This window comes from Convolutriloba macropyga, chromosome 11 (assembly GCF_964194025.1).
Source record: "Convolutriloba macropyga chromosome 11, txConMacr16.3, whole genome shotgun sequence".
NCBI lineage: Eukaryota > Metazoa > Xenacoelomorpha > Acoela > Convolutidae > Convolutriloba > Convolutriloba macropyga.
The window spans coordinates 37,128,810-37,142,289 of NC_134478.1; the positions used below are offsets into that span (position 1 = coordinate 37,128,810).

At 34.9% G+C, this 13,480-nt stretch overlaps 1 protein-coding gene across 1 annotated transcript; it reads right to left on the reverse strand.

Annotated features, from left to right (window-relative positions):
- Positions 1-1,044: 1,044 nt before the first annotated feature.
- Positions 1,045-7,299, reverse strand: LOC142349117 (octopamine receptor 1-like). Its single transcript, XM_075400529.1, has 4 exons — positions 7,053-7,299; positions 3,081-3,253; positions 1,581-1,651; positions 1,045-1,291 (listed from the first exon to the last, which is right to left on the reverse strand). The coding sequence occupies exons 1-4, from the start codon at positions 7,297-7,299 to the stop codon at positions 1,045-1,047; spliced, it is 738 nt and encodes a 245-aa protein (XP_075256644.1).
- Positions 7,300-13,480: the final 6,181 nt, after the last annotated feature.

Below are 13,480 nucleotides of genomic sequence, written 5' to 3' on the forward strand. Positions count from 1 at the left end.
CTCGGAAAACAAACAAAACATTAAAAAATGTTTTCAAAAAACAGCTCTAAAATAGAATTCAATTTTTCTAATAGTAAATTTCCCCATGAGACCATAACTAGCCTTTTTTATTGCCTTTCGTCTATTAGGAACATAAAATTGTGTTTTTGTAGCTTAAAATGTAATTTTGAATTAATGTTTTAGTTGAATAAAATACTTTATTTGCACGAAAACTCCCCTAAAACTGAACAAAATAATGCCAAATATCACGTGTTCAAACAAAACTTCGATAATTTCTCGAAAAAAAGCTAAATTAAAAAAACCTTTTTAATTTCAGATTCTACGCTGGGCGAGTTTTTTCTATATCACTTATCAACTTCTTTCAGATTTAGATATCGACTTATGAAAAGGCGCAAAATGGCTCTTAAGGGGCTCAGAATTGAAAATATTTCACGTTCTAGCTTCTGAGTTGAAGTCAATTCTTTTGTGTGAGTGGAAAAATTTCTATCAGACCAACAAAGTTCCTTCAAAGGTGCGAGAGTGCTATTTCGTAATTCTGCGTTTTATGTTTCTTTTCTACTTTTATCTTTCTTATTGTATAGAATCAGCCACCACGCATCAACGTTTAACAGCGTTGCAACTAAGTATTCATTTCAAAAAAGTTGGAAAATTGCTGTTGATAAATAATAAATAAGTTCTTCAACGGGCTCAAAATTGCAATATATGAAATTTGATAATGTTTTGAGTATTCCATTAGGCGTGGATTTGTTGTTCAATAGGCGTGATTTTTTCAGTGGTTTCACTTCCAAATTGACGAAACGTCATACTTTTTTTTGGTTTAATATTCCTTGGTTGGCCTCAAAAAAATTGGATGCAGCCAAATTCTAATGTAAAAAATTTAGATCGAGCTTAGAAATTATGCCAACGGTTGATATCAACCAGTGTCATAATTGTGGGTCAACAAAACTGCAGGTGTTCATTGTTCAATTTGGTCTAGCTTAGGTATTTTTCCTATACATTTTGGTTCACTGTTCATAACACTTTTTGGTCGAGCATGGTCTGTTCTCAAGTAGAGGTCATTTTTGAAATTCTATCCGATATGGCAATTCTTTTGAAGGTTTCTGGTACTTCTTGAATTTGAACAAGCATTTTTATCCAAAATACGTACTGTAAGTAGTGATATTCTCCGAGTCCAAAGAAGGGAGGCAGGGCTATGGCGAATGCGTATATCCACCCTCCCACTGTGATCACAGCTATCCTCATTGGGGTCATAAGAGAGGGGTACTCAAAGGGTTTCTTAATTGCCACATACCTGAAAATTGTTAAAGTATGCCACAACCACAACAGCCAGTGGAACTTTCGAATGACATAAAAACAAATTTTAGGGTTGCGATAAACGATTTATCTCCAAGACTATGACCCCCTGTGTTAATAATTACCAAAAAGGTTCTCGGGTAGAAGTATGAGTGGATTTTCAGTCCATATGTCTTTTAAAAACTCATCAATGCTACTCGGTTCCTGATAAACGTCAGGATTTCTCAGTGACTTCAAACAGAGTCAGATAGATGAAACCGGGAAGTAGTTTCCTTCCGTTTGCCAACCTGTCGACTGAAACTAGAGCGAGAAGGACTATGCTGGCACCACAGAAAACAGAATTAGTGAAGCCAGTTGCCTGAAACATTCACAACTACTTAAAAAGACTATTGCAATTGTGGATAGATACAAAATTATTATATGTCTAATTAACTCAAAATTCATGTCAATTGGTTATCTTGCAGGGTCTAACGGGGCAATGCATTATTGGCGAGATTTCTTCCAAAATCTTGCATGATCTTGCAATATAAGAAATTGCCTTCTCGTTACCTTGCAAGATAAACACCCGCCCTCACTGGCGCAGCGCATTCTAATGAAAATTAAAATACAAAATTTTGCTGTTAACAACAAAATTTCTTCTCTTGAATGACGCTCTCTCTTTCATGTCTTGACAATAAGTCTGCATGAAAAAAAAATTCAATAAAACGGTCCATTTAATTCCACAAAAAACATTATGAGCGTCTACCGGTACCAAATTTTCGAGTACATTTACTCGTTTTTCAACCATTTCACTTTCCTATGTTAATAAGGTGTGCATGTGAAACATACTTACAAACTTCGCAGATCAAAAAGCGGTGCCCTATGCGGAAATTCCAGTCAGTGTTTTTCACTTTGAACGTGGAAGTTGAAAACTAAAAACTGCTTTCCACTGCAAAATATGTTCAACTGAAGCGCCGTCCGCGAGATTTGGCGTAATTAGTGTTCACATAATTTAGGACCGCATTTCGCGCTTTCACGGACTGCCAGCAGTAATCACTTTTAAAGAAATGCGCACTCGCAGTGAATAGGCATAAAGTACCTCTTAAATATAGGCCTAATATATAACTAGATTTGACAAAGTAGCACCAAACAATTGCCCAAACAAGAATAGCATAATCCGAAAGTCATGAATGCTCGAGATAACAAAGACGGGAACAAGCAAAGGAACGTAAATTAAAATCCGTATTAATACCATTAAAAGTAAGCCGCAATCAACATCTGAAATCAAAAGTTAAAAGCATGATTATCAAAAGTGGGGGGCTATTTTGCAATTGATCATTATTCTCAATTACTATTCTAAACATAATGGCATTCGGAATTTTTATTTATGTGCTTTGATGTGTTTTAATTTCAACCAAACAAATTATTGGTCAATTTAAAAGAGATTATGTCAGATTTGCTGTTTTTATCGAGGAGTTCAAATAAGAGTTTAAAAAAATTGATAACAAAAAATGTGGAAAACACATTTTTTGCCCTTACAGCCCAACGTACCTACTTTTCACATTTATTTGATCTTATTTTTCATTTTAGGGCTTTTAATTGCTTTGCGGAAACTCCTTTCACAAAATTTAAGTGCTTTTCGCATTGGACCTAAACCGACAGTGGAAAGCGCTAGCCACTTTCTTTATAAGTGTTTTTTTAGGTACTAGTAGACGCTCGTAATGAAATTTAGTTTCTGTACAGAAAACATTTTCATTGCGCCGAATTGAGGAAAAATTTGATTAAGAGCAGCGCAAATTCTTTCTAACCAGACATAGAAAATTTGGGAACGGGAATCGGTCAGCGAGAGCACAGACTGCACTGACTGGCATGTTGATGAGAGATCCACCCAGGTCAGCGATGGCCAGATTGGCAACAAACCAGCCAGTCGTATTCTGCAGCTGAGGTTTTCTCCGCAGCACAAACAGCACCAGACCATTGCCTGAAAACAACCCAAGTGACCAGTGCATTCAATTTTTTAACAAAATTTCTCGCCAGTTAGGGCGACAATGTCTGGATATTAGATCAGTAAAAAAGTTAATTTCAATGTCAGATACAACAGACCATCCCAGGTTGAGGGACCCCCTGTGTGCGTTCAAAAATGGTCTGGGTCACAAACGTGGACAAATGAAAACTTCGACCTGGGATGGCAATGGGCGTGTACGGACAATGCAGAATTGATGGATATAAAAAGAAGTAATTCAGAAAATGCAGTTAAAAACTACTCCGAAAAACCTGATAAAACATTTTTTTAAAATTTTTTTTAGTGTTCATGAGTTTCAAATCTAATCTAAATAATTTTGGTAAAAATTGAGGCATGGAAACAAATCGTAAGAGAAACCCATTCAAGTAATATCTTATAATTCTGCGCGGCTTAGGACAGTTTGATTTTTCAAAATTTGAAACCGATTGTTGAGAAATCGTACCGTTGTTCAATTGAATTTTAATTTATTGTGAAAAATTTACTTCTGAATTCTTCGAGCTGCTGAAACTTCTATTCATCAAAAGTTCCCAATAAATTTATTCGTGTTTCTTATCCTCAGATCTTCTAAGTTCTTGTCAGAAAATCTCACGTTGTCAAAATAATCTCAAATCACACGAAATTTATCTCTTTTTCATAGAATATCTGAAGAAAAGTGTCAAAATATCACTAAAACCGGCCATATTAATTGTAAAGGTTCTTAAAAAAAGATGTTTAAATTATTTAAACCCTGTCCATTAACTGTAGCTTTAATCAAAAAGTAAGTAATAGCGCAACCAGTAATGTTAGCGCTATGACTGCTAGTCTTAGAGAATCTATAAGCTGTTTAATTTAGAAATTCTCAAGTTTATATTGATAACTTAAAAAATTTTCAATCTGATAATAAAAATGTACAATCTAATTACATTTCATCTCTAAATATAATTTTTCATCTCTACAAATTTTTCATTTCTTGTAAGATCTGACAAAATGTCTGAAAAAATGTTAGCGAGACAAGGAATTATATGGTACGTGCTGATAAGGCAATTTCGGCAGAATTCTGTCAGGTTTTGCACTTTATAAAACAGAACCACTGAGAAATATAGTTGAGGGCTGAGTTCATTGATATTGTAAATGGTCTGATTCATTTTGGGGCTATCTCCCATGAATAGTGCTCTCGATTTTATTCTGTCTTAAATTGTCTACGTCTGTTATTGTCTAATCACAAATTCTCTTTCAATTTGCTGAAACCAAATTTGTAGTACAATCGGAGATTGGTGACATCAAATCAGCGCTGAATTGGTCTGAAGACAATCCGTTTTTTGTGGAGCGGGAGTAATCTATTCATGAACCAATTTACACTGTGTAGTCTTGATTGTCCAGTGAAATTTAATGCATGAATAATAGTATGTTCAGCTTAACTCCTGCCCACAACATTTGTTTTAACTGCGATTTCAAGGAGCCCGAGGTCAATTGTAACATTTAATTGTAATAAGACGTAACCACTGAGCTAAGTGTGATTTCTGGTAACTACCCACAAACTGGCCTATGTATAAAGAGCGTGTTTACTAAATAAATTACCAGTTTTAAGAATGACGTTAATATTTCAGACTATGAAGGATAAATTAGCCTGGTTGAGCACAATGAACTCATTTCAATCATAACAATGATAAACTGCGCACAAAGAAACTTGAAAAACAATTGATATGCAATATTTCAAATGTTTCAATACTGAATTCCACTGATATATGCAGTTTCAGCGTTTTGCAACAAAAGTCCGGGCTTTCACCGAATTGTTTTTTATTACGTCCCCGCGTCTAGAAAGTTCTAAACTGAAACGTAACATCAACAGTTTTATTTGTTGTTTACAAACACAATTTCGCCATTCCTGCAACACGATCTTTCAAAGTATTGTGCTTTTATTTACCAGGTATAAATTTGCTCCATAGCTTACTCTATGTGTTCTCAAACATACAACAATTAAATAAGCAAAGCTTAAATTTTTGTCAGGAAAAATTTACTTTACAGATAAAGTGCCACAGTGACAATGTAATACAATATTTTTTATATACGCAGCTCTATGTCGCTTGTCGGCGGCAAGAATTATTGTATTTACACAACTTTTACAGAAAAATTCACAATAAAAAGTGCTTTAGTTGACATCAGTAATCTACTAGTTTATTTGTTTCTTGTTAAAACCCATTGTAGGAACAATTTTGTACAATTGAATTGCCGCATTTAAGTTGTAGAGATTTTTCATTTTTTACTATCGTTTTTTGACAGAGTTGGTTGATTCTTATCAAGAAATTCGTTTTTTTTCTATTTGATCTAAATTCATTAAATGATTTTGGTCGGAGGTTTTTTGTTAATTGTGTTGTTAACAACAGCTCTTTTTTTTGAATATTTTTTTTGCATCTGAAAAACTAAGTGAAGACTTTCGATTATTGAGCGTTGCACCGATTTAACGGATACTCCCAGTGCAATATTGACCAGCTCTGGAGCTTGTTCAAATTTTTTTTCGAAACTTTATAAGCTATAAGTTTTCTTTCAAGAAAAATGAATACCTAACACGTACTTTTTTCTTAAGTCCTGAAATTATTAGTAAATAAGTATCACTAAAGAGGTGAGTATTGGTGCACATCGTACAAGCAAAGATTTTATAGGTTTTTCTGTTGCACGGTGAAAAAATGAAATTAATTGAAACTAGTACCACAACAAAGAAAAGGGTTGCCAACAAATAAAAAAAAATTACCTTCTTTAAGAAACTATAATATCATTTGCTTATTGATATTTCACGTAAAGTTTTTTTCCACAAAAAATCAAAAAAAGTTTATAAAATTGAAGTTTATTAAATTTTTAGGCCAGATTTCTGTTTCATGGATAATTAACTAAATATGAAATTTTTCAAAACGTCACATCTTTTCAAATTGTCCGTATGAATTGTTTCAAAATTTGACCTATTTATGTGATCTATAAAAAGAAATAAGTACTGTTAAATTAACCACTCAGACACCTCTCATACTTATTATGTAGAAGACATGTACATAGTGTATAGTGTTCTAATGAATTGAATTGTTAATTTTTGAAATTCATGGATAAAAGTTTCATTTTTTTGGATATATTGCGAAATTTGATAATCGATGTTTTTTTATAACTTGAATTTTCGGAACATGAAATTTTGATATTTATTGGCAAGGCACATGCTTCATGAATGAATTTTAGTAGAAGGCCACATTTTCTCAGACATATTGTAAAACGTTATCGCTTATATATTCTATAAAACCAATAAGTAAAGCTACATTGACACACATACACTTCTCTCAGATATGGTATAAGCCAATTACATGCTTTAAGAGCTGTTCATTGTAAACCTATCCAAAAATGGTCCAGAATTTCGTCTTGACACCGCGACAAAACGTTTACATAGTTGGAGATAACCAATAACCAGAGGAGTATCATTCCGTTTTTTTTCTATAAAAGCTACATTTTTTGTTGAAATATCTAGAAATTTGCCTTCACATTTATAATTATGCCGGACTCGATCATAGTCTGCTGTGCCCGGTCAGTTGCAAAAAGTCCATGAGGGCAAGCATCAGTACAACTCACTTTACATAGGCTAAGGGACGCGTTAGTTAAGATCCGAGAAGTTTCATTTGAGACCATAAATTTATATGCCTATGATTGCCGCAAATGGTGGTCTTTATAGGCTTTTTTTTCAATTTTTGAACAAGCAAATAATCGTACATGTATTAAATAGTCGCATTATTTATTAGCTGCTTACCTAGAATGGCGGCTATAATAATGAGACACAGCACCACACAGAATGCCACCCCAATCGGAGTAAAGTTGAATTTAACTGCAGCAAACTGTTCACCATCATGGTCAATTTCATCTCTTACTGTTAATGCCTCGAAGTAATAATCAGCATCCTTGTATGTGTTCATACCACCGATAGAGGACACATTGTTTATTATAGCAGAGCTTCTGTTATCGAAAGTATTGCTAAATGATATGTGATTTGCGGTCATAATTTATATTTGAATGGTGGTATGTGTAATTAAAATACAATGATCTCTTCCTTTTAAGAAATTATTCTGTTTTTTCTTTAAAATAAATTCTTGAACAGAAACTATTTATTGTTATAAAAGGGAGTGTTGATTTTCAGTAGCAGAAAATTAAGGAAAAAGAACTAGTATAATGACGCTACAGGTAATTATCAACTGATACTTTCAATAATTCCATTATTTAATTGTAATATAAGACGGTTTCATGAAAAATTGTGTTCCGAAGACTAGTTTCGATTTTCGTGCGATATCAATAAAGAACAAACGTATCCAAGTTTGAGAATATTATTAACCAGTTTAGCAATTATTAAAAAAAATTCAGCAAATTTTAATTTTTATGCAACTGCTCAAATTGATGATTTAAAATTAATTGAAGAGATTACCAAATGCAATAATGCAATTACTGGCGAGAAGTCTTGATCAAGAGAGAAGTGAAAGAAGGTACAATGAATGGAGGGGGAGGGAGTCTTAGGGTCTGGTTGAGTTAGTTTTGACTACCATTTAGTTGTATATAAATAGAAGCCTATCATTATTCCCTGGTGCCCTTTAAATAGAAGGAAGTGACTGTTTCCACTATTAGCCACATCCGCAATTTAATCACGCAAATCTACACCACCACAGTCTTCTAATTCGCATTTAATTGACAGTAAGCCTATGCAGATTTACACTACCAGTATAGTACCACCAACCCCCCCCCCCCCCCCCCCCCCCACACACACACACACACACACACACACACACACACACTCACATACACACACTAGCATCAAAATGGATTATATCTTGATAGTATGTTAGTTTATATTTGTATACATATGCATTATGAGCTCTTAGAGCGTACATATAATTTGTAGAAGAAACATCAGATAGGAATTACAACGTCGGCGATGCAGGAAGGAATTGAGGCATAAACGTCATCTAGGAGGTCTAGGGGTTTAACATATAGGCGAATAGCTTTGGCATTACTGCAACGATGGCTTGTGTAAACATTTAGATAAGCGTCTAGATGTGTATACTGGCATCTTATATAGTTCGTTAAACACAACTCAGTTGAACCACATTTGAGACTATTCTCAAAATCAATGGTCAAGTCTTCAAAATCTTTGAAAGCAATCAGCTCTTTTCTCCTGTTGGTGTCCTTTGAATTGAAATGATTGGGTAATAAAGTAGACGGAAATGTATGAAACTTAACAAAAAGTAAGTCAATTATTTAAAAATGTTCTTTCCAAATTAGCTAGGAGCTGGAAGCTCATACCACTGCATTTACAGGATGATCAAAAATATTTTAAATTAGCTGCTGATTTTCTCTAAGGCAGTTTTTGTAAAGTGGCTTACTTAGTTGAAGACACTGTTTTATGGATTCTGAGGATTTCAAATGCAACAAGGAGGCTCGATAATGTCCGTTCACACATAAAGTTCCCACCCCGCTCATCTACATTTTTCACTTAATTGTCTACCAAATGAAAAGAGATAAAAAAGTAGTAATATAGTGAGCTACACTCCCCGGGGGGGGGGGGGGGGGTGAGGTCCCCCATGTATTAAGATAGGGTATAGCGTAGCTCCAGGAGATAGGGGCCGCTCACATGTATTAAGATAGGGTATAGATTGCATGTACTAAGATAGGGTATAGATTGCATGTATTAAGATAAGGTACGTGTATTAAGATTAGGAATAGATCTCCATGTATTAAGATTAGGAATAGGATCTCCATGTATTAAGATTAGGAATAGATCTCCATGTATTAAGATTAGGAACAGGATCTCCATGTATTAAGATTACTTATAGCCGTTATGTATTAGGATTAGTTATAGCCGCCGACATGTATTAAGATTAGTTATAGCCGGCGACATGTATTAAGATTAGTTATAGCCGCGGACATGTATTAGGATTAGATTCCGCCATGTATTAAGATAGGGTATAGGTTTTGTTTATGTATTTGTGCATGTACATACGCTAGTAGTAGAATAGTCGTTTCAAATGTGGGGGGTAGGTTCGGAGACGCTCCTGATTGGCAGAAATTTTGAGGGGAATATATAAATGTTTGTGTAGTTATTAATTGTTTACTTTAGAACAATAGAATTGGCGTGGGTAATTAATTGCTGTCATTATGTGAGGGGTAATTATGTGGCAGGTTGAATTTTGTTTACAAATTTTATGTTATTAAATTGTGAAATTAATTGGTGGGGGTTTTCAATTACCCTAGTTATCTGAGGGGTAATTATGTGACATGTTGAATTTTTGTTTACAAATTTTAGGTCAATTGCAAAGATTGTTCCCCTAATTGTTTGAATCAATTGTGTAACAAATGTCTTTTGCGCGCTCATTAATTGGAAAAAATTCAATGATAGAAAAAAAATGAATTAAAATTGTATAAAATTACAGACACAGTATAAATGTAATAGAGAAAACTAAAGAATTGTGCTATAGTAAAAGGATTTAAGTTATATGTTGAGTGGTGCTGTATGAATACCGTCAGCCTGAACAATGCGCTTAGGGTAGGAATAGGAGAGTCCCTTCTTTGTCTGCTCATACGTAGCAACACAATGGTTTATTGTTCTGAAGCCTCTATTTGTTGAAGTAAGATTGATAATTTCATCCATCACACGTCGATATTTCTCCATCGGTCCATCTCCGTTCTCTTAGTGTTCTTTTGTTGAGACCTTTACTGCTGAACTTGTATTTGTCAGACTTTGCATCGTAGCAACAATAAGTTTTGCTACAAAGACAAATCGTTTCCTTACATCTGAATTCTTCCTTGAAAAGTCCTGGTTCCCGTTTATCATGCTTCTTATGCTTAGAACAACATGTTCTAGGGAAGAAATTGTGAAAAGCATCTGCTTGGAAAGAGTTGTTACAGTCCTGCTGTCTCAATGCTTCCAATTCTTGTTTTTTAGCAGAACGAATACAATCATACAAATTCTCATGAGCTAAGGCTAAATAGAGAGAATCTGTATCCATCTCTAACTCCTCGAATTTATCCACGTCGCAAAATCTGTCAAAGAAGTTATAGTAGAGCTCCAACATACGTAATTTAGCGTAATGAAGTATGAAGAATCCAACTATTATAGGTTCGCGGTAATCAATTTTTGATTTTGCTAGCTCAACTTCGTACAGCTCTTTTGAGACATTGTTCAACGGCTTAAACATTTTCCCATTGATTGCTTCGTGCGTCTTCTCATCGTTCAAATATTTGGTTTCTGTATGTTTGCTTCTGTCCATAATCTGATAACCGTAAGAGCTATTACCCAATAATTTCATAGTCTCAGCAACAACGCTGGAATCAGGATTTTCATCTCCACCTCTTCTAGCGTCTACCACTGACTGTACAAAGGTGTTGAAACATTTGCGCGGCGTGTACTGTACAAATCCATAAATTCTTGTACATTTCAGACCGAGGCTGATGTAGAAATTTAGTAGGGGAGTAATAATTGTTCCATTTTCCAGATTGAAACTTGAAATTAGCATTCGCTGAGGTTGCTTCAGTAAGTTGTTTTCGACAGCGTAATCTCTCATTTAATCCCCAATATCAGCTCGACTAACGTTGAAATTTTTAAAAATAGGCGGGAAATTTGAAAACTTGTACTTCAAACCTGTGGGAACTTCCAAAACACATTGTACGTATCCAAACATCTCCCCATCTCTTATTTTAGCTAGTAAAGACTCTTGCTTCAAAGGTAATTTGAAAGGAAAGTTCTTTCTCACGTGATTTCTGACATTTTCTTCTTCTTTAGCACTTTCCCACCATTTACACTCCCAGATTTCAACAATCTTATATCCTTTACTTTTTAAGTAATCTCTTCTCAATTCACCATGTTCTCTTTTTCTAATCCCTCTCTGTGTTTCCTCTTCCAAGAGACTTGCTTTAGCTTCCTGACAAGGACAGAAATGAAAATAACAACCCATGGCTTCAAACACCGTATTACAATGTGTGCAAAATCCGCCTACGCTAAAACAATCAATCTTCTTCTGTTTTCCGGTTGTGTAGTAGCTCTCAATTTTACATTCGGAACGTTGTGATTGAAGATATGACATAACCATGTTCTCAAATGTTCGAGATCTGTTTGTTCGAGCCCTGAGTTTTTGAGAATCTGTATCGAATTCCCATCGAGTGTAAAGTCCAGTGGGCATTTCTTGACACATTGAAAAGGGATAGAGTTGGCTAGCGTCAATACCTACGATAGACTTGCAAAGGTTTTCAGAGTTTCGTATGAAGGTCTGATCAACTACTGCTTTTCTAGTAAAAACAACAGATGGACTACCAGTCATATCCTCTCGTATTTGTGTCATGTAAATCTTTGTCAGCTTCAACAAATGGAAAAAACTTGTGGTTTGTTGACTTGTGAAGACAGATATTAGCCAAGTTCGGAAGTGTACATCCGAGTTTTAGCATATCAATACCCTTGTTGTGATAAAACTCCATCATTTTGTGCATTGCCTCCAGTGTTGGAACAACATCCTTGTTGTTGTACCACTTGACAAAATCTCTGAATGTAGCCAATTTTCTGGCTCCCAGACCACTTTCAGGTAATTGTAATTGTCAATTCCAGATGGAGGAACATTTTTCAACCTCAACTTTTTTAATGGCTCTTGTTGAGAAAATACACTGTTAAGCAATTTAGTGAAATCAGTAAATTCTTTCTCCAGTGGATTATAGTTTCTCAGTTTGCTAAAGAAACAGTCGTAAGGAGGGAGAAAAGTTGCATCGAGTTTTTCGGGAGAGTCAAACCACTCATAGGGGAAGAATCCTTTAGTCTCATTTATCTTGTGTGCTTTAAGGAAAGAGTCAAGTGATGTAGCTCCACCAAGAAAGTTGAGTATATCGAGAAATTGTACATCACCAAACTTAAGAGAAACAAAGTGATTTGCCTTTTTAATAACAGTAGGTTGAATGTCGCGCTCATGAATAAGTAGGGTAGGAGATAGGACTTAATGAGATTTAAATCATATTTTCCACTATTGAATCCGAACACAGGTAAAGTGTTCACATAACGCTCAAAGTGTTGCTGTGAGTCCAAAAGCTGGTTTTTCTGCATTTGGAGAAATTGCGTAGACATATCAGCCTCATCATCTTCTTCGGTACGTTCATCTTCACACTCAAATGTTGAAGCGTTTTGATCATTTCTTTTAATTAAAATTTCGCCAATTGTGTTAAGTCGTGCTCTGATTATCGCTTCAATAGAGGAAAAACTTGTCCACATTTCAGTTTTACTTTTGTTTGCTAAGTCTTCAATAGCTTCAACAAAAAATATAATGAGAGCTTTCGGATCTTTATCGCATAGGAAGACAAGTTCATCAATTAAATTGGAGGAAATAGAGACAGAGATTGGTTCATGCTTTCCAATCCAAGTGGTTGTGTTTGTATCTTTTAATTGGTCGGAGGGTACACATATCGATTCAAAGTCAAAAATAGCCAAGTTCTTGAACAGTTTTTGATCATCGTTGTAGGAAATTCCAAATCCGTCAAGCTTATCAAATAAGGTCTTGCGCATTGTATACACACTCTTTGAGTAAATATGCTGTACTCTATCTTTACACGTTTTAACGTGGCGTTTGAAATTTCCCGCTTTCTGATTGAACGTATCGCAACTAAGACAACGGAATTGTTAAAAGAATGTGTTAATATCATCCACATAGCATATGTGGTTGTTTTAACGTAAAAAATTAATATTTTTCTCATACATTTCAATACTTCTCCTCGCAAGTTCACCAACAAAATCTCCATCTACAATGTCAACATCGTAAATAAATATGTTGGGCTTTATCGCATTTTCAACAAATACAAGATGATCGATCGATACATTCATGGAGGAATGCACTAAACAAATTTTTTGCATTGATTTCAAGCTCCGATGATCCATATAAGTGAACAGCTATAGCTCGGAATAAGCAAAGATAACCTTTGTAAGTCTCACCATAGCCATTCGATACAAGACAATTCACATCTGGTCGTCTGAGTAACTGTTCAGGAAGAACAGCATCGATACATCCCATTGGAATGGATTTTAGGAGAGCGCAATATATTGTTACATTTGTAGTCAGAGCAAATCGCCATATTGTATTTTCCCGCTCCTGAGCACACGTCTCAACTAAATCCATCTTTTCAATCCTGTCCTGAAGAGAGACTAAGTCTCCTTTGGAACAGAGT

Bases quoted from the DNA above. Each gene is read 5' to 3' on its own strand.
- LOC142349117 (XM_075400529.1), bottom strand. From the start codon at position 7,299: ATGACCGCAAATCACATATCATTTAGCAATACTTTCGATAACAGAAGC. The intron at 1,652-3,080 runs GTTAGAAAGAAT...TGAATGTTTCAG, and splicing joins TCCCAAATTTTCTATGTCTG to GCAACTGGCTTCACTAATTC. The intron at 1,292-1,580 runs GTTGGCAAACGG...AACAATTTTCAG, and splicing joins GCTCTAGTTTCAGTCGACAG to GTATGTGGCAATTAAGAAAC.